This window comes from Crocodylus porosus, unplaced genomic scaffold (assembly GCF_001723895.1).
Source record: "Crocodylus porosus isolate Cpor-Errol unplaced genomic scaffold, CroPor_comp1, whole genome shotgun sequence".
In the NCBI taxonomy this organism is placed as follows: Eukaryota; Metazoa; Chordata; order Crocodylia; family Crocodylidae; genus Crocodylus; species Crocodylus porosus.
Genome location: NW_017728920.1, coordinates 6383536 through 6408187, shown reverse-complemented (window position 1 = coordinate 6408187; position 24652 = coordinate 6383536). Strand labels below are relative to the sequence as shown.

The window sequence follows — 24652 nt, the reverse complement described above, 5'->3', positions numbered from 1 at the left end:
GCTAATGGCTGCATTTCACTATATGCAAGTAGGTGGCATATTTTAAATGCTTGTTTTGTATAGTAACTCTCACACCAACAGAATACTTCACAATAATTATTTAAAAGCATAGTTAAATGAACGGGTTTAAATTAAAAGTATGCTGGCTAGGTCATACAGATCTACAGACATAAGAAGAGCATTTAAGGAGATCTCCATCATGTAGGCCTTATATGAAAAATACTCAGCTATAGTTCTAGTTAGCAACCCAGTAACAGAGGAAGGCTGAAAAGGAAATTTACATTGTAACTGGAGTTGATTTTTGTTTTTTAAAGGAGTTGTCTCCATGTATCTTACACTCTTGGCATATCCTATGCACTCAAAATAGGAGTTTCTGGCCAGTAGTGCCACTGGGGCCAAGCATAGATCCTAAGTGCCCTGTACTTGTGCATCAAGGGCAGTCTGGGTTCAACTCCACTTCAGTTCATTGCCACCCCAGACTTCAATCGGTGGCAGAACTTTGAAGCAGGGCTATTTGTGTATGGTATATATAGGGACAACACATCTCAAAAACCTCCAGCTACTGTACAGTTAATTAACTTGTTAGTGTGTATATTACACTCCTGGTGACCCATAAAAGCAGTGATGCAGGTATGAGTCTACCTAAATACGTGTTGTACATAGAACTGCTGAAAGAACTGTCCTTTAAGAAAGCTTCCAGTAATTTAAAGGGTTTAGTGAAGGCGTGTATGGAACACCAACTGGCTGGTTTGCAGATAAAAACAGCGCTTCTCAAAAAGCAGCAGAGGCTGTTTGCACCCTGGTGGAATGGGCTGTAATATTACCTGGAGGAACTAATGCAGGCAATTCATAACATACTTTGTTATTTCTCTAAACCCTTTAGATAATCTTTGGGCAGAAATAGATTGTGGTCTTATCAGAATGGAAAAATGTGTACAGGTTTTGTAATAGATGTTCATAGCTCCCTGTCCTAATATCTGAAGTAACTGCTTCAAGAAAGGTTTTTCCAGGTAAGTGTAACAAAGAAAACAAAATAAAAATTTGAGTTAGAGATCCACAATACTAAGAAGTACTACATTAAGGCACTGGCTTGGAATAGTTCTTGTATGAGTGGAAATATTTTTGTAAAGCCCCACAAATGGCTAAACATGGTGGGGTGAGGGAAATTGTTACCATATTTTCTTGCATATAACATACCCTGCCCTGGAATATAAAACACACCTTGTTTTTGAAAGGCAGAACAAAGAAAAAAAGATTTTTCCTTGTAGTAGGTAACTGAGTAGCAGCAGTTAGAGATCTGAGCTTACTCACTGTTCTACTCCCAGTAGATCACTGTAGATTTTACTTTTGGCTTTACCCAGTAAGTAGCAGAACCTGCTCTTACTGCATTTCTCACATATAATGCACACTCTAATTTCCAGCGGCTTGTTTTGGGGGGGGGAAAGGTGCATGTTTTATGTGAAAAAACATGATGTATATCTCCTTATTGGAGGACAGTAGACATTAATAGACACTAGCTTTACATTCAGAGAAAAAACTGAAAGTCAGGATGTCTTCAGAAAGACTCTGTAATCCCAGTTAGTAGGCATTTATGTCAATTTATGTTGTTCACATCAAACTGGATATCTCTTTTGCTTAGACAGGCTTGTGTGGTTGAATCTTATATATTTTATGCATCTGAACAGGAAAAAAAGTGTTTCTACTATCCATTCAGGAGTCATGCCATGAGATGTAAGGAAGATGGGTTTGGGTAGAGAATGGTTCTGTCATTCTAGGATATCAAGCCTGGAATTATGAGGTAAACATTTCAGAGGACAGCTCACTGAATCCGTTCCAAGTGCCAAAACTACCTCAGCCGATTGCTGTATCCTGCCTGTTCTTTCTGAAAACCTTGGCGAGTAGTGGAATCAGTAGATAACTGCACTAATGCAAAGGTACACTGAACAAAAAATTGATGCCTTCTTTTCTAGATGGCTTCACTGATCTATGGTAACAAATGCTTTGTTCTGTCTTCTATCTAGAGTAGGAATAGTATCTATTCTGTTTTCTTTTACTCCAAGAATTTAAATTCCAGGAGGGAAATGGGATGCACAAATTCTTTAGAGTATAATGAGCATCATCCATCTTCACTTTGAATAAAATTAAGCTTTCAAAATAGAGGACCATCCATTGGTGATTGAACTTCACTTACGGTTTCCAAAAAGTAGAGATCAGAAAGTCAGTCTTATGACTCTAGATCTTAAGTGTGCACAGCAGTATCTGTAGCTTCTAGACTTGCTTGTAAATAGGTTCTTCCCACTAACTGCCCTTCAGACATTAGGGGTCTCAAGTCTTCCCTATGTTTCTGTGGCAATTTATCATCAAAATGTGAAACTTTACTGCAATATAAGCAATTATAACATTCAAATCAAGTCTGGTAATTTGAAATTATGTACTGTAAATCATGCAGAAGAATAACATGCAAGACTGAACACATCTATTTGTTTTCGCTTTTTCAGCTGGACTTTTCTTAGATTGACAGTGTCTACTGTTGTTGTTCAGTGCTGCAACCAGTAAACAGCCTGGTACTGAGTACAAAGATAGATATTTTGTTTCCACAGACAGGTTTTGAAATTGGTATGAGTAATGATAGTGTCCACCAAATATTTTTTGCAAAATCCATTCAAGCTTCATTTATAGGAAGAGCCACTCTTTTTAATGTAGAGAATATCAAACAATTTTTGACAAGTCTCCTACACCTCTGCAAGTGAAATCTGGAGCTATTCAGCTATGTTTTTTTATTAAGTCATGTAACCTTTTATATTCTTTTGGATAAAATGGTGTTGACGGGACTACTGCCTCATAGGCAGCGATGCCAAATAGCCTATTCTGGAGCTGTTCCTCCTCAGAAACATACTTTGAAAACTGAGGATTGTCCAGGGGCATCTGAAGTGGCGTAAGTCTCTTCTTCTTACTAAAGAAGAATTTTAGCTGTAAGATGCTTGAGGAGTGACCATAAGAAGCCCAAAGATTCCAGTACAATCATGCAGGTAGAGTATATGGATAGGAAGTTAATCCAAAAAAAGGGAGGACCGAGGCATATATTTAACTTCATATCCTACAGGGCATCTTTGAGGCCCCCAAGGAGTCTGACAGAGCCCGGGGGGTGTGGGCAGGGGGTGCTGCTGCTGGAGCTGAGCCCAGTGGAGGGAGGTGAAGTGCAGCCCCGGCACTGTGCTCCACCTCCCCCCACACTGGACTCAGTTCCACGGGGCTGGGAGCCGCCGGGAACTGAGCCTGGTGGAGGGAGGTGGAGCGTAGCCCAAGTGCTGCACTCCATCTCTCTCCACCAGACTCAGCACCCAGTTGCTTACTGGGAGGGAGGTGGTGTACATCACTGGGGCTGCCTCCCTCCACCAGGCTGAGCTCCCAGTGGCTCACAACCCCATGGAACTCAGCCCAGTGGTGGGGGAGGTGGCACGCAGCGCTGGCTCTGCCTGCCTCCTGCCACTGAGCTGGGCTCCATGGGGCTGGTGGAGCCAGAGTGTAGCCCCACATTGGGAGGTGGGCAGAGTGGGTGCTGTGCTCCTATTGGCTCCACCAGCCCCACAGAGCACAGCCCAGTGGCAGAAGACAGGGAGCACCAGGGCTGTACTCCCTGCCAGACTGAGCCACATAGGTCTGTGAAGCCACTCAGAGCACAGCCCTGGCTCTCCCCTGCCTCCCACCACCTGGCTGCTGCTTCGAAACTCGAAATGTTTCGAGGCTGTTTTGAAGCCCATCGTTTTGTTTTGATTTTGCTGTTTTGTGCTCGAAATGAGTCGAAACAGTGTTGAAACGAAACAGCTGGCAAAATTTCGTACAGCCCTAATAAGCAGTCAGTGCTAGGAGGAGGTCAGAAGCAAGGAAATGGCAGATGGGCAAACTACAGTAATTTCATGTTTAGCTCAGGTATAAGTAAAGGAGACACTAGCTCTTCTAAAAATTGGAAGGCAGTACTTTATGATTCCCAGACACCAGTATAGTGATGTGTACCTAGGGTACTGCATACCAGGGCTGCCAGAGTAATTGTGCTTAGTACTGAAACAGTCAATACTGAGGAAAGGACTGCAACTGGTGTCAAAATACTTGGTGCCCCACTGACCTCAGAAGCTATAGTCTTAGTATCAGCCTGGCAAACACTCTTATCTAGACAACAGCAAGCAACTGTGCTACCTTTGAACTTCCTGGTTTCCTGATTTAGTCCGTGTAGTCTTTCTTCAGAAGGACTGAATAAGTGATTCAGACTTCTTAGCAGAACCTTTGTGAATTCATCTGCTTCTGATCTCAGACCAGGTTTAACTGGAATGGTCCTACCAGAGTCCCTTGAAGCCTGAACTTTGGGAATTGGAGTCCTGCAGCTAATGTAACCTAAGGTAGAGGGGAACATTCCATCCAATGGAATCAGTCAGACCCAACTCCAAGGAGGCTAATAAAAAAAAATTTATGTCACTATTTTTGGCTTTTAATGTTTCTTTGAAAAGAATTTACTCATGTCACACTGGGAATATGGGGATGTCCCTAAACAAAAGCACTATGAAGTATGCCCACATTGAACATGAATTGTCACCTCATAATGGACAATATTTAAATCCAAGACACTTAGGTTGTGATATTCCAAAATCCTGGTAATAGGAAGGATCCCACTAAGAAAAATTTAAAATGGAACAAAATCTTCTAAAACTGTGCAATAAAGAATTGTTTTACCAAAATAATGTGAATGGGCAATCACCAGACAGATATAAGGCTAATACTAATATATGCCTATCTAAAGTTTAAATCAAAAAGAGACAGTTTGAGTACATGGACACCATGAACTCCATTCCAAAGGCAATTCACTGAGCAGGAATTGACTACCCGTTGGACCCACCTTGCCCTTTGTGCTCTAGGTATGGTAATTCAGGAAGCACGTGTGGTCCCAATAGACATTGTTGGCCAAAAGACTGATCTCTAGCACAATGGGGCGCATTTGCACCGGAAGTGGAATACACGTATACACAAGCACTTGAGGATAACCTATAAATTATAAGCAACTATGTGGGATGGTGGCATATCCATACCTATCTATGGGGCTACTGAAAGAGTGGGCCCTGAAGGACGGCCAGTAAAATCTTTCCCACAAAGTCAGCTATAAATTCACATAGCATCTGAAAAATCTTTTTAAAAAATGGAAACTTGAGCATCCACATCTCACTTGACAGAACAAGCAACTTGGCCATTAAGACATAAAGAAAAGGGGTACCTAGTGCTCTTTTCCATTCCTTACATAAATTAAAACCCAACACACAAACACACTTTTGTCCTTATGTTGGTAGATGGTTTCTTGTTTCATTTTCTGTTGTGATAGCCATTATGGTCTCATCCAAATTCAGACTGGAGTGTTTGAACTACATTGTGTGGAGAAGTCTATACACTAAAATACTAAAAGCATACCTGGGTCTATACATTAAAATACTAAAAGCATACCTGGTTCAACTCCTCATCATTAGCAACTGCCAGGAGGATGTGTCTGGGGGCAATTCTTCCCTTTTTGTTGTCTCTTGCTGCATTTCCTGCTAGTTCTAGTATTTCAGCTGCAAATGCATTAAAGTAAAATCAGAAACAGAATATCAAATCTATATCTAGATCTACTTTTAATCCACTTGAAGGCCCATTTATATTTCCAGAGTGGTATAAAGTGACCTTAGTACCAATGAGAATCAGGCTAAAATGACCTTTTATTAAAAGATTCTATTAAAACTTATATAAAATCTTCCACTCTTCCAAAATCTTCTAAAAGTTAATGTTTTATACATTTTTACAAAATAATACCTTACTCTTCCTATTTCTTCCAAAGGATAAGCACTGTAAAAAATAGCATGCCAAAAAACTGTTCGTGTAATTCTGTATTGTTTTTACAAATCTCAAGTTGAAATGCCCTTTCAAAAATAAGCACACAAAAATAAATATTAGCAATCCAAAATTGATCATGTAAACCCATAATACTAAAGCAGGGTGCACATGTAACAAAAATCCCTTGAATCTAGGAAAGAACGTTTAGACACAGCAGGAAGGATTCTCAGAATGAAATAAGTAAGAATATTGATGGTAAACATGAGGGTGCTTCAGTGTCAGTCTAACTGGTAGCCAGCTCCCACACTAAAGCACCCTTGTACCCCAGCCAGTCAGGTCATTGTCTACGTGTGTGCTGCTAGGGGGTAAATTAGTTAATTCCAGCTTAATAGGGGTGCATGTGCAGAGGCGCAACATTTATTGTGCAGCTAATTAGTCCTCTGTGCAGTAAATGTCTTATGTAGGCATGCCCAATGCAAAGCAATAAACTTCAGAGCAGTTTGAGCCAGAGTAAACTACTCTGTGCAGCATCTACATGTACACCCAGGACAGCAGCAATCTGAGCTGGGGCAAAGCAGTCCCAGGCTGGCACAGGGTATAAGGGGTCAGCCCTGGGCTCTGGGTGGTGGCACTGGGCAGCAGAGAGGCTGGCTGGGACAAAAGGGTGCTAAAACTGTACAGCCATGCAGCTAGGCAGTAGTATGGCCTCCAGCTGACTGGGCACAATTTACACCTAGTCAGCATCTACAGCTGCATTTAACTGCAGTAAGTTATTCTGGCATAAGACAGTACTGTTGGTGAGAGGACTATCTTACTGAGGCTTTAATTGGTTTACTGCTATCTAATAATGCCACAAATAATTAGTCTACTCCATAGTTATGTGCATGTGTAGACATGGCCACTGAGGATTATTTGTAGGGCTATGCTGAAGATCAGAGAACTAGAATAGGAAGGATTGGGCCTTGACACACCAGTGTGAAGCTTCCTTTGAGATCAGGACATAATACTATGGTTTAGATGCAGTAGGGTATTTTTTGCTCAAATCAAGCATAAGAATGATACCAAAACATTTCCTCACTTTCATTATCCAATTTTCCCTTCCTTTTCTGCTTTTTACATGAAATAACATCAAGTCAAAAACCTACAATTGTATCAGTTCTCCAGAGGCTGCATATTCTTTCCTTACAAGCAAAGTAACTAACTTGAGAGAGAAGGCTGAGAGGTGATCTAGTGGCCGTTTACAAACTCACCAGGGGTGGACCAGCAAGAATTGGGTGAGACTCTGTTCCCCTAGGTACCACCTGGGGTTACTAGGAATAACGACCACAAATTGTTAGAGAGAAGGTTCAGGCTGGACATCAGGAGACATTACTTTATAGTTAGGGCTGCCAGGCTCTGGAATAGGCTCCCAAGTGAGGTGGTGCTCTCTCCTACCTTGGGGGTCTTCAAGAGTAGGCTGGACAGATGTTTGGCTGGGGTGATATGACCCTGCAACCTGTTCCTGTCCGGGGCAGGGGGTCAGACCTGATGGTCTGTTTAGGTCCCTTCTGACTCTAAGTACTATGATACTATGATTGACAAATACAAAGACTTCCATGGAAAACCCAGCTGAAATAGACAAAAAAGCTAGCTGACAAAAATCCAAAGGGCCTCTCAGCTCATGGGTGAAATACAGGTTTTCAATTTTCATTAGCTCAGTTAAAATTGCAAACTTGTCCTCCAATTTCTACTTCTATTAAATCTGAGCAGCAAAATATGGATGTTAAACCTTAAAAGTTATTCTTTGGTGGTATTACCAATATACTGTATAAAATGTTTGGCAGCTGTTTAAAATACAAACTAGTCGACGTGCAAAAAAAGATTGGAAGAACCTTATTAGGATTACAAAGACAAGTATGAATGAGGCTGGGGGCCTGTGAAGAAATAGTATGAGATGAGATAATTAGAAAATGTATCTTAACACATGCAGGAGGATGTGGATTAAGATTGCACAAGCAGCTTTATTTCTGGTATTGCCCAACTTTTGGGCATTTGACTTTTCAACCTGTATAATGTTCTTTTAATGCAGAGTTGTGTGTGTAATTTCCTAAGGTTTTAGAAACAGTTAATTGAACCATTTTTTCTGTATACGTCATCAGCAGGGCTTGAACCATTAGTCACCAGGCAGACTCTCTGCCACATTAGCTAATGGAGTAAGTAATAACAACAGGAGATTGTCCACTACATTGATCAACAGTAAAAGAGACAGTCTTTGCAATTAGATGTCACAGATATGTGCTAACAGGAGAATGGTGAAAGTCCAGAAACAGAAGCTACTTACCTGTTCAGTACTGTATTCTTTCAATTGTGTTATTCATACATACATTCTAGTAATGTGTATGTGTACCCGATGCACACAAATTCATAGGCTCTTGGCCAGCACTGTGCATATAGTGTACCCCTTAATGTCTTCATGCCTCATATTAAGGGCAAAAAAGTGCAGGGTACTGCAACCACCATTCTGTTTCCTCCAAACTACGGAATCTTAGAGGGTAAGAGCCCCAAGCAGAGGGAACAGAGGATGGGTCAGGGATATATGCATATGGTACAGGTAGGTAAACTCGCTGATTCATTCATACAATTATCCACATATACATTACATATATACATATAGATCCACATATACATCACTGCTTCCAAGTAATGAACAAATAGAATGGAGGTGGGAGCTTAAGAGTTTTAAGAAAATAAAGATTGTAGAACAACTTCACAAAGTGCAGCATCTGATCTAGAAGCTTCAGTAGTTATCTAATTCCTTATGAACATAGGAATGTAATTCAACAAGACTGCTTTCTATGTTTCTCCCAGAATCGTTTGTCAAGATGTTGCTGAAGCTACAGTGAACACCTAAAGTGATAGGGTGATTCAGCTTAGCTAACTTGTGTAACACAATTTCAAACAGAAGTCCACCTTGACAGGCTCTAACATGATATGGCTGTGCCTTTCATCTTCTTGGAACAGTCTGAGTAAAGACTTAAAGAGTTTTGCTCTTTGTAGATAAAATGCCAAAGAAGATCTGACATTTAAGGTTGAAAAGAAGCCTTCAACTTGGAAACATGAAGGTTAGAAAATAAACACAGGTGTGCTGGATCAAATGAACCTCTAACTAAAGTCAGCAAGAACTAGGATGTCCCTTCAGGGATAGAAGATGGTAAAAGAAAAGCTGGCCATCCAGTGGTTGGATCTCTCCTGCCCTCCTTGCAGAGTTAAATGTAAATCATTTTTTAATTTTCACTAATAAGACATGAGCCAAAATGGACAGCTCATGAGAGCTCAGAGTTCCAAGCTGCAGTCCTGACATGGGATGGAGCAGTAGGAAGGGTGGGAGGTGACCAGGGCAGCAGCCCTGGGCACCACCTTTGTCGGGGGGGAGGAGATTAGGGCTGTGCAAAATTTCACTGGGCGTTTCATTTCAAAGCTGTTTTGATGCATTTTGAGCTTGAAACACCGAAATTGAGCTTGAAACACCGAAATTGAAACAAAGCAAAAGGCTTCAAAACAGCTTTGAAACGAAATAAGGGCACTTAAAATGTTTCGAAAGTTTCAAACATTTGAGTTTTGAAGCTGGGCTTACTTGGCTTCAGCACCGGTCCCAGGTGGTAACAGCAGTTTCCTGTCATCCAGTGCACAGATCCGGGGGCTCGCACCCCCCGGGAGGGCTGCGGGGATGTGTCGGACTGTTCCTGGGGGTGCGAGCCTCCAGATCTGCGCGCTGGATGACAGGAGGCTACCTGGGACCGGTGGCAGCAGCAATCTTCCCTGCACTGGGTATGGGCTGTGCCCAGCGCTGGTCCTAGGCGGCAGCCTCAGCCTCCTGTCATCTGGTGCAGAACTGGAGGCTTGCACCCCCAGCAGGTGTCCTGCACAGCCTGGCAGCCCTCCCGGGGGTGCGAGTCCCCAGATCTGCACCCTGGTGAGAGGAAGCTCAGCCTACTTGTCTCACCTGGGACCGGTGCCCCCTGCTCACCTCCCTGCCCAGCTGCAGACCCCTGCACACTCCTCTCCCGGTTGCAGCTCCCCACAGCCTAACAGCATCAGCAGCCGTGCTCTTGGTCCCCTGCACGGCAGGAGGCAGCACAGCTTAGCCCTAGCTGCCAGGTATTAGCTGCCTCTGCCATAGCAATTTTCATCCAAATCAGGCAATGACAAAGTTTTAGGCATTTTTATCGCACCCATCTGACCTTGTGTAGGCACTCTCACCACTTCGGAACATGTAACCCAGTGCCAGCCGCAGGGTGTGTTCCTGTGGCCTTAACGGCGGGCCACGTTCACCCTGAAGGAGGCCCCAATACTCACCTGCCATGACTTGATCTTTCCCTTCAGTGGTGGGGCTCCTTTTAGCTCCTTGCTGACCAGGGGCTACCCTTAGCGGGTGTTCTTGGGGCTCCCCCTCTCCTATATCCCAGCCATGCACCAGCCCTCAGGATGGCCAGATGATGTCTTCGCTTGTCTCCTCTTCCCCCTGCTCATCTCCTGGCCCCCTCCTGATCTGTGGAGGTCATCAATGACCCCTCTCCCTGCCTCAAGATAACTCAAAACAAAATTAAAACACAAAAGGAAAGGTTGGGACATGGGGCCTCAGCCTGCCCCACTCATGGGTCCAGTGTCTGTAGCTCCAACGTCCCTCGACGTAGTCCTCCCTGGCCTGGTTGCACTGCTGGGCCACCATGGCGCCTCCTTTAGTTGATCCTGGACCCCTCTGTTGGGTCTTGGTCAGGATTCCCTCTGGTCTGCTGATACAGCCTGTGTGTAATTCGGAGAGTAGCCTTGCTCTCTGGCTCTGGCTGTCTCCCCCAGCCATTTCCCACCCACCAGGTTTTAAATCAGCTGGGTAGTGGTTTTTGATGATGTCATCCGCCCGTGCCATACCGAGCTGGTAATAAAAATGGCTAATGAACCATAAGGGCAGTTCATCTCAGCATGGCTCGTCCGGCTCTGCTTCTTCTAAAAAAGGTAAGTTTGCCCTGTCCTCAGGGGTTTTCTCTTTCTTCCCAAGGGTGGCTGGCCCTGCCTTGGGTCCTGCCATTGGAGGGGGCTTCAGGCCCACTGCTTGCATCCCCCTGGGACAGTCATGATTCCCCATTATAGCTTATGGATAAAATGTCAAAACTCGTTGAAACAGTTCCAACGAAACAGGACAGTGCTTCAAAACGAAATGAGAAAATCAAACACTATCCCTTCGAAATGGCAAAACGGACATCAAATTGAAATGATGGTGTTTCGCATAGCCCTATGGAAGAGAGACAGGGCACAAGGCGTGAAAGTAGCCAGTACTGCAACTAGCATGGTAGAAGCTGGCACTGCCTCATGCATTGTGGCTGCCGTGGGCAAAGAAGTGCCGTGCTACACCCCTAGGATGAGATCTCTGATGCATAGGAACATTTTTGCAGAGCTTTTCAAAACCTCAATTAGAGCTGGGTGATTACTGTGGATGGTGTGGAGAACAAGCTGCCAGATGGACTTTGAATGCACTAAGTAACAAAATTGTTAGTTTCAAATTTAACAAATAGTATAAGTATTGGGAGTTGGGGAATTTTTACATCAACAGAATATCTTGTCCACCTTGCCAGGTAAGCCTGTCTCATAGAACTTCTTTCTTCTCATTAAAATATTCTGGACAGGTGCAGAACAATCCAAGCCAGCAGTCAAGCAATGGGATGAAAGGGCTTCTTATTCAGGTGAAAGATTTTAGTTCTGTTTTACAGAAGATCTGAAAGCAGAGGCAGGCCTCTTTGGCTGACAGATCTGCCGATTCATATTATCTGGGAAACAAAACTGCCTAAGGCAGGCCAGAGCAATCAGTCAGTTTAGGTAAGTCCTATCTGAACTTGTGTTGCATGCTTAGTGGGACCAGTGATAGATTAGGCACACCTGAAGACTCCTGCTAAGATGTTAGACAGGTGGCCTTGGTTCCTGCCTCCTCTTGACTTTAAGTCTGACAATTCTTGTTGTACTGTTACAAATAAGTCTACCTTAGAATGATCTCATTTGGAAAAAGTGGCCCACTTGATCAAGTCTTTAGTCTCTCACTCATAAAAAAGAAATCATTCCTGCTCTGTTTGCTATACCAAGGAAATATGGTAAACCAGTTCTATAATCTGATTACCTCTTGACATTGCAGGATGGTCTTGCCCTCCTTTGACTGTCAATGCAGAACACAATGGCCTGTATGACTGTCATTACCTGGACAGACTGCCTTCTACTGTGATGGAGAAAGTTCTTGCTAGCTTTGTATAGCACCCAGGTTTCTAGAAGAGTGATATGTACTAGTGCTTTGCCTGATTTCACTGTCATTGCACCTTCAGGCTAACCAGTAAGTGTTCTCCGTCTAATAGTTTTGGACACGAGGACTCTTTTACAGACAGTTCAAGGTTTTCTCCTACATTCAGGAAGTATAAATTATCCTGCCTTAGGGCAGGAATTGGACTAGATGACTTCTCCTAGTCCCATCCAGTCCTATTTTATATGACTAAGATTATATAACAGTATGAATAGATGCACATGAAAGGACCTATCCAGATGAGGTTTGATAGGGACATGTACCAACTGTAGCCAATATAGGTGCACCAATAAAGTTTTTTTTTGCCAATACTGATAGCTGATACTGGTCTGATTGCCAATATGCAGCCTGGCAGCTTGGAGAGCAGCATCTGGTGGGGGAGGTAAGGGATATGGGGGGAGCAGATCGAGGCCCCCCACAGTGAGTGAGGGAGTAGGGCTGGGCAGGGGCAGAGCAGGGTACAGGGCGAAGCTGCAGGCTGCTTGTCTTGGAAGCATGGGGGGCAGCTCCCGCTGCTGTGTGCACCCTTAGGGGAGGTATGAGGGCATTTGGCCCACAGATTTGTTCATAGGGTGAGGACAAGCTGCAGGCTTTGGCCAGGGGCTGTGTGAGCCTCTTCCCTAGGGAGGCAGGGTGGGTTAGGGGAGGAGCTGGGGGGGATGGCAGTGGCGCTGGGGGGGCTACAGTCATCCCAAAATTCACCATAGTCCCCGCTCCCAGTATCGCCACCTGCCCCAAGCACAGCCCTGGCCCAGCCCCACCCCTCCAAGAAGAGACTGGCACAGCCCTCCAACCTCAGCCTGCAGTGGGCAGCCCACCCTTGTTCCGTGCACACATCTGGGGGGCCCATGCCCCCATGCCTCCCCCAGGGGTGCATGCAGCAGCAGCAGCTACCCCCCCCACAATTCCCACACCTCCTGGATGTGCTGCCCATCACTCTGTTCCACCCCTACCTCCTCCCTAGCTGGGCAGCGCTTATCCATGCCCCCCACCATGCCCCTTCCCTCTCCCCACCTCTTCCCCACCCCACAGATTTACCAGCCAGATGCTGTTTTCCAAGCTGCCAGGCTGCATTCCTGGCCATGTCCACGCTGCAGCTGCACATATGCACACAGCATTTATCTGTGACATTATCAGCCACATTGGCAAAAAAGGCTGACTGCCAATAACGTCAATTTTCCTTTTATTGGTGCCAATATGATATAGCCTGATATATTTGCGCACCTCTAGTAGCCAGTCCTACATGCTCCAAAGATGCAGCCTGACATTTGTGCCGCAAAGATGCATGAAGCCATGTGTCCTAACACAGCAAATCAGTCCTTACTGTGGTAGCTGGATTTGACTGCAGTTGCATTATCAGGGCACTTAAGTTCTTAAATCTGTCTTGAGATGGGTAAATTGTGGACCCAGTGGAGTTCAGGATCATTGCTGAGTCTCTGGATAGGAACCAAGTTGGACTTTTAGAAAGTCAGCAAGCAAACTTTTGCAGACTGTGTTTAAATCTAGCTAAAAATGTTAAGTCAGGTGTGGAAACATTAACACAAGTGACCATTTACTCAGGTGGAAAACAACTTTCGGAGAGGCATTGGATGCACTGTCAAAATGCTCAAGGCTTGATTTTGTTTCATGACTCTGAAAGAGATGTTCATTTAATTTTACTGATTACAGTACTAAAGAAACATCTTTTGATTATTTTTCAGAAGTCTGATTTGTTTTTAATGCATAATTTATGAAATAGTAAATTAATGCACATTCCTATAAAGTTAGATTTGTTCTGCTTCAATCTTACACTGAGTAATATAGCCCTAGGCCCCTGACATATCAGTAAAGCTTCTAGTTTCTTTTTACCTGAAGAAAAATATATGTTGCATTATATGTAATGGTGCACCTCACTATCTGCAACCTTTTTTTTTAAATCCTAGATCTACCTCCGACAAATATGCATGTTTTGACCTGCAACACACTTGTAATTTGAACCTGAATCCACTCCTCAAGAAGTGCTACAACATTTGCTGAGGTTTATAAAGCAGACAAATTTCCTTTTGAGAGGATAAATTAAGGTTAATTCTTGTAAATATAACAAGAGTTTGGATTTAAATATCATAGGACAAAAGTTAATTTCACAGCAGCAGCATGCATAATGTCCATTTTGCAGCAAAAGGTGAACTTTACATATTAACAAGGTTAAAATACATGCAATATAGTTAAGTGGGATTCCTTTGGCCATCCAAAAAACACGAAGAGAATGTGGTATAATTTAACTTGAAAATGCTATGTAAATGAGAGGAGGATTCTTTTTTTTTTTCCTCTTCTGCTATGCATATCCAACTATTTCCAAGTGTGACATCATTTCCTTGAACTAAAAAGGACTGGATGCCACTCCCTTTTAGCTCATCAGCATTTTTAGATCAAGCAGAAATTACTGTAAAGCAATAAAAAACAATCCTTCCATTTAGGGATTCAGCATGGTACATCTGCAATATTATCATCTCCTGCTGTTCCATGAAGAGAATAAATCCACTTCAGCCCACGAAGTGCATGTCAGTATACTTTTTACACTTACAGAGCCTAATTTTCAGAGCTGCAGAGCACCTGATTATCTCATGGACTTCACTTAGTGCTGTACATGATCAGTATTTTAAAAATCAGGCTCTTAATTTACCTGCTAGATATTCTATGACAGCTGCCATGTAGACCGGTGCTCCCATACCTATCCGATACTTGAATGTTCCTTTCTTTAAGTAGCGCATCATCCTTCCCACTGGGAAAATAACACCTGCCCTGCTGGAGCGTGACATCTTGGACATTTTCTTTTTCCCACTTCGGCCTGACATCTTGCTGCTGTATACCTTTCAACTTGCTGACAGACTGTTCTTATTCACGTACACCCAACCCAAAAGCTGCAAAAGAAAAAGACAGGACTGATCGTGGGTATACCCAAACCTTAGAGTCATAGAAAATCTGTAGAACAAAATCAGAATAGATTTCCTTGTGCATGGAGAAAGAAAAATCCAACATAACACAGACATTGGTCTGGCCTGGATGAATATAAATATTAAAGCAGAAATATGAGTTATCAAATAGCAGACAATTTGAGCATTTACAACAGTATAATCTATGTTATTCTGAATATATAATAAGATATAAACAGCTCAGGAAGAGCAGTTTGGGGAATTTAAAAAAGTGCATGTTAATTGAATATCATAATCTCTAAACAAGTGTCCTTGGTATTCAAGGGATCTGTAAGTTTGTCTGTTAAAACATAGTAGGTGATGCTTCTGCTATTGAAAGATTCTTTTCCTGCTAAACTTGAGAACTGTTTTACAGTCATGGGAATATTTTCAGCAAAGCATAGTGATAGTGAGGCATTTGTCTCTCATCATTACTTTGAAAATGTATATTGAATTCTAATGAGATAAATAAAAATTATATAATTGATATTTGAAGAACACTGAGGATGCAAAGTTAAACAGTGAAAATTTTAAGATGTCAAAAGCCAGTTTGCAGTGTAACCTTAATATGGCTGCCTGACATACTATGCATTCTTACATAGTCTTTCATGACATAAACGCATCTTTTACCCCATGGGGCCCCTGTTCACTCAATGTGCAAAAAAGACAGTACTCAATGGCTGCATCTATGTGAAATGCTGACGGTGCAGTTGCTACTGTGCAGTCACTTAGTACTTGTATAAATGAATACTAAATGACTGCATAGTAACCCGATTTACTGTGCAGTAGCACCACCAAACAGCTTTATTGTGATGCTGTCTGCACAGTAGCCCAAGACTACTGCGCAGTAGTGTCGTGTCACGGTTTCTGCCACACAATGCTATTGCACAGTAGTTTTGGGCTACTGCGCAGTCAGTGTCTCACGTAGATATGGCCAATGAGTAGTAATTCAAAATTTTTTATCCCCATTAGTATGTACTCACATGCCTTAATTCCTGCACAACAGCCAAAACTTACATTGAATAAGAATTTATTTTTCATGGGCTTTTAATGACACTCATCACTGTTGCAGTAATAAATCTATTTTCAAAACCTCCTGCTTGTTAGATGATAAAATATCATCATAGCCATTTTACAGGTGGCTAGCTGTGGCACAGAGAGATTAAGGCCTTTATTGTGTAAAGTATCCAGCAAGTTTGCCTGATCCACCATTAAACCTAGAAAGATCTAGATAATTCTCTAGGGCACATCTACACATGCAATTAATGTGACTTAATTTATTGTGCTGCAGTTTGCACCAGAGTAAACTAATCTAGGCACAATGTAAGTCCAATGACAGAAGCAAACTGAGCCAAAGTGGAGCAATTAGTCTCAGCAGCAGGCAGGAACCTAATTGCAGTGTGTATGTAGATGGTGATGCTTTACTGCAGAGCAAATTAGTCTACTCCATGCAAAAGTGAACATGTAGATGCACTCCCTAGAGATGTATAAAGCTTTCCTCAATTCTATATGGGAGAGAGTAAAGGTCACCTGCAAGAGACTCTATTTTTACCTGTATCTTTTGCAAATGGAGTTCCACTGAGTACAGTAGGTTCAGCTTCAGATAAGAGAAAGCAGGGGACCTATCTGGGCTCCCCACCCCGCCCCATTCTGCTCCTGCTTTATAAATGGAACTCTGGAAGGCAAATATATAATAGTGTTTAGAACCATGTTATGTCTGTCTTCATATCTTGCTGGTGCTGCTGAGCAGTCACAGGGCTCAGCTGCCATTGATCTGAGAGAAGGACCTTAATCTCTATCATGTTTTTTGCAAAAACAGCCAATATAGGCTAGGCATAAGGACAAAGAAAATAAATCTATTTCCTCCCATATTTCTTCCTATTTTCCTGAGGACAGTAAAATGGTATTCAAGGAAGTACTCCAGGACACTGAGGTCAGCTACTTCACTTTAAACAATATAACCAGGCTTGAAAAGGGGCACTTTTGTTCCTGAAAGCTTATCTAGAATTTCTCCCAAGTTTAAAGTTTGCCAACTAAAAGATACCACAAAAAAAAAATCTTTAACTACATATATGTTTCTGATACTAGTCAAGTAAATGTTAGATTTTAACTATGTAAAGATAGGTAACCCATGCCAGTGACCTAATACTGAACTCAGTATTATGCCATAGTAAGTCCAGAGTCAATCCACTGAGGGAAATAAAGAATTTGGCTGCAGCAGTGGCTGTTTCTGTCAATGAAGATGCAAGCACAGAATTCATCTAACACAACATTCAAACAAAAAATAAAGGAAAATTATTATGACAAGAAAGCAGGCATCATAGGAAATATGCTATGGCTACAGATTACAGCATTCTTTAGTTGAAGGTTCATGGGATCTTTTCCAATACTATGTGTTTTACTTCTTCAAGGTCCTTCATTTTGATGACCAATACTTCTGGAGAGGGTTTGATGTACTGCCCTCAAAGGCAGTAGTGGCTCAGTTTATTGCTTCAACTGTCCTTCTCACCTTGCCAAGTTTCTGACTGAAGGACAAATTCTAACAGGTAGTAGCAACACATGATCACATATTATATAATCTATTATGCTACTCTCAGGCCTGTGATGGGGATTTAACTGCCATCTAAAACAGCTCTTGACATCATTCAACTACAAAGATACAGTCAAAATTAATTTGAGGAAGACATCAAAATCCATGCCTGATTCTTTTCCTGTTCATTTCCTGTACTGAATAGAAAAAGGGCCAGTACACATTCTAATTTAGAAGGTCAAAAAAATGTTTCTCTGTAACAGCCATAGGGAAATTCAACAGTGATTTTTTAATGACAATCTAAACTGAATTTTGGCTATACTTCTGGTACACCTAAAAAATAAGAATGCTAAACGGGCTGTGTTGGTGAAAATAGCACAATGTGTCCTTATCTACGATGCAGATGATTTTCCTTTCTTCATTAATCATATAACGTAAGTAAAACTAAGCTTAGAAGAGAATAACATATACTGTAGTAGTAAAGGACACCCTAAAAACTAAGTTTCACATCACCTCATTACAAGTTCCAAAAGAATTTCCATTTTTTAAATTAAGGGCTGTATTTAACAATTTAATAAATTGCGAGACCAGAGGAAAAGTTCCTTAAAAGAGCATGATTAGCTCCTTCTCCCTTATGAGTCTACTTGGCTGGTACAGGTGAGAACCTATACTGAATTCCTGCAAGTAGACAGAAGGACATGGAGACAAGCCTATATTCTTGTGCTTTAGGTGAGACACCGAGATAAGCCTATATTCTTGTACAGCAGTGATTTTCAACTGGGTTGCCATGAGATCCTTTTAAAAGTGCTGCCGGGTACTGTGCAATATTAGCAATATTAGGTGTGCAAGCACCTATGCATAATTCACGCAAACCAAGAATTTCAAATTGGAATCCATAGTGTCAAAATCATTCTGACCTGTTATCGTCTTTCTAAGCTCTTTGCAACAGAAGATTTGCTCTATTATTTTTCTGTAGTCAAAAAATAAATGACAGCTAAGAGGTGGCATTTCCAACTTCTATGAGTGAAAGCTGCAGCACAGCAAGTTGCTTGTATAGTTCAGACAATCTGTTCAGGACTGGTTAGTTGAGTTGGAGATTACTGATTGATTTCACTCTTTCTGGTTAATTCCTGGATCATTTTATCTGTGTCTGCTTTAATGATATCAGACAGGTGGGTGGTAACTCTCTTTGGAGAGATCTCTTCCTGTGCATCTGATGGATTTTATGATGCATCTGTTACCTGAATAACAGGTGTGCAGGTAGGCTGGATTCTGGTAAAAGAGGCAAGAGATAGGTCTACAGTCTGCTTTTTAGGCTGCTTGCAGACATTAAAAAACAAAACAAAAAATGCAGCATCTGTAAAGATTGTGCACTTCAGTGGGGCTTTTAACTAAATCTGGTTCAATCTGTTATTAGATAAAAGTCCCCAAAAACACCACTACAGTGCCTGATCTATACAGATGTCAGGTGAGCCGGGCTGAAGTAACACACTGCCTCTTCTGGGTGTGTGCAGAGCTTGGCGTGGGAAAGTGTAATGGGGGGGTGTTACATCTGCAAGCAGCCTTAGGGGTTTTTTACATGTGTTCCACAGACCGTGGGGGTACACACTTTAATGAGTGGCTTTGAGAGCCACTCTAATTAAAGCATTGCAGCATTTCATGTATCAGTGTCCCTGCACTTCAAAATGGTGCTGGGGGTACTTTAACTAAAGCTTGTTCAACAAGCTTTAGTTAAAGCATCCTTGCCACCTTTCTGAAGTGCGGGGAGGTTGATACATGAGACAGGGAGGCTGGCTGGGGTACAATAATTAGCATATTGCAGCAGACTCAATTAATTACAGACACACGGTAATTACAGCGCATCAGAGCAGCCTCCTTAATGTCTAAACCAGGGGTCGGCAATCGCCGGCATGCGTGCCAAGCATGGCACGCAAGGCCATTTTCCTCAGCATGCGTTGGGGCCGGGAGGTAGCAGCTGTTTGCAGCCTCAGGGCTGCATCCAGCTGCAGCTCTGGGTAGCTGCTGCCAGCCAGGAGCCCAGGCTGCTCCCAGCAGGCAGCTAGGAGGTTGCAAGCCCTGCTGGGCTATTAGCAGCTACCCAGAGCCTGGGCTGGCTGCAGCCAGGAGGCTACAAACAGCTACTGCCTCCCTGCCCCCAGCCCGGTCCGAACGGAGTACTGACACCTGCTGCCTTCCCGGACCCCAGGGCCAGGAGACAGCTAGGGCCGGGGTGGGAGGGCAGCAGCTGTTTGTAGCCTCCTGGCTGCAGCCGGCCCAGGCTCTAGGTAGCTGTTGATAGCCATGGAGGCTGCTCCCAGCAGGTGCTGGGAGGATGGAAGCCCTGCTGCAAGCAGCCCGGGCTCCGTGGCTATCGGCAGCTACCCAGAACATGGGCCAGCTGCTAACATCTGCTGCCTCTCTGCCCTGGCCCCAGCTGCCTCCCAGCCTCAGCCCCAGGCTCCGGGGAGGCAGCAGATACTGGCAATGCTCCCCACTGTGCTGCCCTAGCTGCTGCTTCTGCAGAGCCACATTGGAACCCAGCGCGCCAGGGCACAGCGGGGGGCGTGGAAAGCTGCCTCCTGCTCCGAGGAGCTCCCTGCTGCTCTGGCCACACTTCCCCTACAGGTGGGGGCAGCAGCAAGGGACACAACCCTGTATGCTGCCCACACTGCTCCCATGCACAGAGGGGAAGTGTGACCTGGGCAGCGCTGAGTTTGCAGGAACAGGCAGCTTCCTTGTGTGGCCCCTTTGTATGTGGCTGTCACCTGAATGATAAATTTATGGAGTTTATGGGTTATATGTAATAAATGCCCATTAGCCAGTTTAGGCTAGAATCAAAACTTAATTAGACTTGTTACAGAATTCCAAGAAATTGAAGCCCGAGGATTTTATACAACAGATAAGAAACTGAGAGCACTGAAGGGTCATCATGGTGGTATAGAAAGTCCCAGAAGATGAGGGCAAGTTCGTGGCGGGGGAAAATTCTACTTGGTGGGTAAAACTTCTACTTGGTGGGTAAAACTTTCCTGCCAGAGACTATCCATAACATAATATCCAAGCCCAAATTTGGGAGTAGTGATGAGTTTGGGTAGGAGTGGCCCATGATGGCAACTCACCCAGTATATAACCGGTAAACTAGTCCCAATTTGGAGGTAACCTCACTTGCAGAACAACAAAGGAAGAATCGCAAGTGTAGGCTGGATCAGACTGATCACCTGAACCACCCTCTCCATGAACATGAATCTTTTGTTCAGGCTGAAGCTGCGGAATGCCCCAGTGGTACCGGAGAAAGGGGACTTGTTCCTACCACTACTGAGGCCAGCCCATTAAACCTCAATTAAAGAATGAACAGATATCTGGATATTTGGCTTCTTGGAATCCTAGGACTATAAGTATAATGTAAAAAATAAGAGTTACATTTTTTCTAGTTCGAATTTAACCTTTAGTTGTAATTTTAATTGTTCTTGGAGTGCTGTTCTTAGTATATGTAGTTATAGTGTTTTGATGTTTGTGTTGTTCTTAAAACAAAGCAATGTTGTATACACAGTAAGCATTTTTCAGATAAAACTGTGTTTTACGAATTGAGGGTGTAATCATTGTGAAATTGTGCAATTAACCAAATACTCCCCAGCCAGGCGCATCAAAAGAATCAGTAAATAACGCGGGATCTTTCTCCAGTCCATAACCCACTAGAGAACTGGCCGCTCCGGGTCGTGCACACTGTGCTCCAGAGGGCCCAGGAGAGGGCAGCAGGGCCAGGAGCTGAGTGCGTGCGACACAGAGGGTTGCTACCTGCTGCTGCAAGCTCTGTGCTGCCCAAGTCACACTTTCCCGTGTGTATGGGAGCAGTGTGGGCAGCATGCAGGGTTGTGCCCCTTGCTGCAGCCCCCACTTGCAGGGGAAGTGTGGCCGGGGCAGCGGGGAGCTCGGAGTGGCAGGCAGCTTTCCGAGTCTCCTGCTGTGCTTGCTGCACCAGATTCCAATGCTGCTCTGCAGAAGCAGCAGTGAGGAGCATCACCGGTATCTGCTGCCTCCTCAGAGCTTGGGCCTGGGTCTGGGAGGTAGTTGGGGCCAGGGCAGAGAGGCAGCAGATATTTGTAACTAGCCCAGGTTCTGGGTAGCTGCTGATAGCCAGATCCTGGGCTGGGGGGTAGGGGCTTTGGGGTGGGAGGACAAGGGGTAGTAGGGCTGGTGGGTGAGAGGACAAGGGGTAGCAAGCTGGTGGGCAGGGGCTTTAGGTAGGGGGACAAGGGGCACAATCAGGGCATCCTGCCATGTACCCCTTGCCCTCGTTTTGTTTTTCTGGCATGCTGGCACTCCAGCATCTTCCAAGGTAAGCATTGTGGGTTTTTTCGGCACTGGCGAAAAAAACATTGCCTACCCCTGGTCTAAACCAATAATTTACAACAGGGGTTTTCAAACTTTTTGGGTTAGTGTACCCATGGCGGCAAGTTGAGATGGCAGGAGTGTCCCGAAGGCCAGATGAGCAGCTGGGGGGGCAAGGGGGTATCCCCCGCAGTGGCGTATTGCGGGGGGAGGAGGGGTCCCCTGTGGCCAATCAGTGACCATGCCAGCAGCATGGTGGCAGCAGAAGTGCCCCGTTGTCAAGTACCCCCCAACACCATCCCAAGTACCTCCAGTAATACACATACCCCTGGTTGAAAACCCCTGGTTTACAGCCTTTCTAGACTCAAGGCACTGATATATATGATGTTTGAGAGCAGGCCCAAAAGCCAACAAAGAAAAATACTGCTGAGAGGCCATAAACAGGATAATCATGAATTCTCTGTATGCAGGATGACATTTGGAATGTGAGTTGATAAATAGGGATGGTACAAACTGAACCTACCATGAACCCACTAGCATAAGTGTTGAAAAGGAAGTTGCATATTTGATGATAAGGCAGATGCTTATGCGTAAGAACTGCTCAAAGCCTATTATTGTGTAGCTGTAGAAATTAACAAGACCATAGATAAATCTACAAAGCAGACTCAGTGCTTCAAAGACACAGCTGAAACAATCAAAGATGCAATCCTCCTCCCTGATTTAGCATATCAAAACAAGTACAGGCATACCTCATTTTATTGCGCTTTGTTTTATTGCGCTTCGCAGATACTGTGTTTTTTACAAATTGAAGGTTTGTGGCAACCCTGCGTCAAACAAGTCTATCGGCGCCATTTTTCCATTGGTTAGCATTTTTTAGCAATAAAGTATTTTTTAATTAAAGTATGTACATTGTTTTTTTAGACATAATGCTACTGCACACTTAATAAACTACAGTATAGTGTAAACATAACTTTTATATGCACTGGGAAACCAAAAAATTTGTGTGACTCGCTTTATTGCGATATTCGCTTTATTGCGGTGGTCTGGAACTGAACCCGCAATATCTCCGAGGTATGCCTGTATGTAGCCAAAAGCCAGTTTGAACTAATTAGAAGTTCTCACACTAACCTGATATCTTGCTTTCTTTTCCAGTGGGAAATTCCCACCTACGTGCATATCATGTCATGCGCACTAGAAGTTTTTAACTAACCATAGAGGTTGAGTCAATTAAGTGTAGAATTTGTGATGCAAAACTGTCTATATAAACTTGCTTACTTATTATCAAGGGGGGCTGGTTCTTGGAGGAGATGGGCTGCTCTTTGTTGTTGTATGCACGCTTCAATAAAGAGCTTTAAGATAAGACCTTGCTGGTGTTGCCTGTCTCTTGCGGTCAGACAACGGACCTGGGAAGTTGGGGTTTGAGTCCCTGACAGCAACCTTCCTTAACTTTTCTGAATTTACCAGTACCCTACTCCAAAACTGCTTAAAAAGTAATGTGACTGGAAGTACATTTTTTTAAACAAACAGGAAAAATGTATGGTTAACAATAGTATTATAATAAATGAGACACTTAAGCCTGGTTCTTGTAAATATCTTGCATTTCTTAATCAGAACAAATGACACAACTCAAATGAGCAGATTCTTAGTGCTGATAAGTGTGAAATGGATGCAAGAACTGTGAGCTTAACTAACAAGCTGTTGCTTACTTTTTGACTATCAGCCATTGTTTAGGGGAAAAATAGAAAAGGCACTGAAATAGATGCAAACAGAAAAGGCTTGAAGTGTTGATAATGTATCACCAGAACTACTATAACATTTTGGGAAAATAGTCAATACCAGCTGCCCTCCCTAATGTCTCGTCACGCAGGGGATCCTGGAGAACTGCAGCCTTTAGAGCTATAAGGTACGATCAAGGAACTTCCCAACCAAGCTGAAGCACTTCAGGGGAAGCGCTCGCCCACCGCTCAGGCGGGGCAGCAGCGCGGCCCAGCCGCGGGATCGGTTTGGCGCCGACGCGGCGAAAACAACACAATGGCTGCGGGCTGAGGCGGTTAAGCGAGACCGAGGTGCCCCGGGGGTAGCAGGGCAAAATGGCGTCATATCTCCGCTCCGGCGCGAGGAACCGGGATGGAAGCGCGGGGGTGGAGGAGGGGCGGAGACACGTCTGTGGATACCACAAAACGGCAACGAGTCCCACACCCCCTCATCAGCCCTCGCCGTCGCCCGGGCGTACCCGCCGTCTTTTTCAAACCCGCCCCGCCATCAACGGCTATCACACAGCCCCACCCCTTGGCCCCGGCAGCATGCGCTCATTGGCCCTCCAGAGCACGCGCCGCGTCCAGGCGCGCCACTGGGCGGCGGGCGGAGGACAGGCGGTGGCGGCGCGCGGGTGCTGATTGGCCGAGCGGAAGGTTAGAACTTCTCGCGTGCGCTAGGCCCCCAGCCCACGGGGGGAGGGGCGCTCTGCGAAGGCTCCGTTAACCCGGGGGGGCGAAGGGGGGGGGGCATGCAGCGCAGCATCCGCCCGTTTTCCCGCGTAAACGCTCGGCCGCTGTGGGGAGGCTCCGCCAGTCGCGGCCGCCATCCCGGAACGGGAAGCGGAGGGGGAGTGCCCGCGCCCCATCCCCCGACCCGGGCAGGCGCACACAGGGCGGTTACGGCCTCGGGGAACGGCCT

At 44.3% G+C, this 24652-nt stretch overlaps 1 protein-coding gene and 1 long non-coding RNA gene across 3 annotated transcripts in view; one reads left to right on the top strand and one right to left on the bottom strand.

Moving 5' to 3' along the window:
- The window catches only part of LOC109312478 (core histone macro-H2A.2), a 41196-nt gene that overhangs the window by 15877 nt on the left and 667 nt on the right, over positions 1-24652 (bottom strand). For both annotated transcript variants that reach the window (XM_019538533.1, XM_019538532.1), the window contains exons 2-3: positions 14832-15069; positions 5485-5591 (exon numbers count right to left, since the gene is read on the bottom strand). In XM_019538533.1, the coding sequence (XP_019394078.1) occupies positions 5485-5591; positions 14832-15003 (279 nt within the window). In that variant the 5' untranslated portion in view covers positions 15004-15069. The remainder of the gene's footprint in view (positions 1-5484; positions 5592-14831; positions 15070-24652) is intronic.
- LOC109312479 overlaps positions 21877-24652 on the top strand; it is an 8623-nt gene continuing 5847 nt past the window's right edge. Inside the window, exon 1 of the long non-coding RNA XR_002101826.1 lies at positions 21877-22036. This is a non-coding gene — a long non-coding RNA (uncharacterized LOC109312479). The remainder of the gene's footprint in view (positions 22037-24652) is intronic.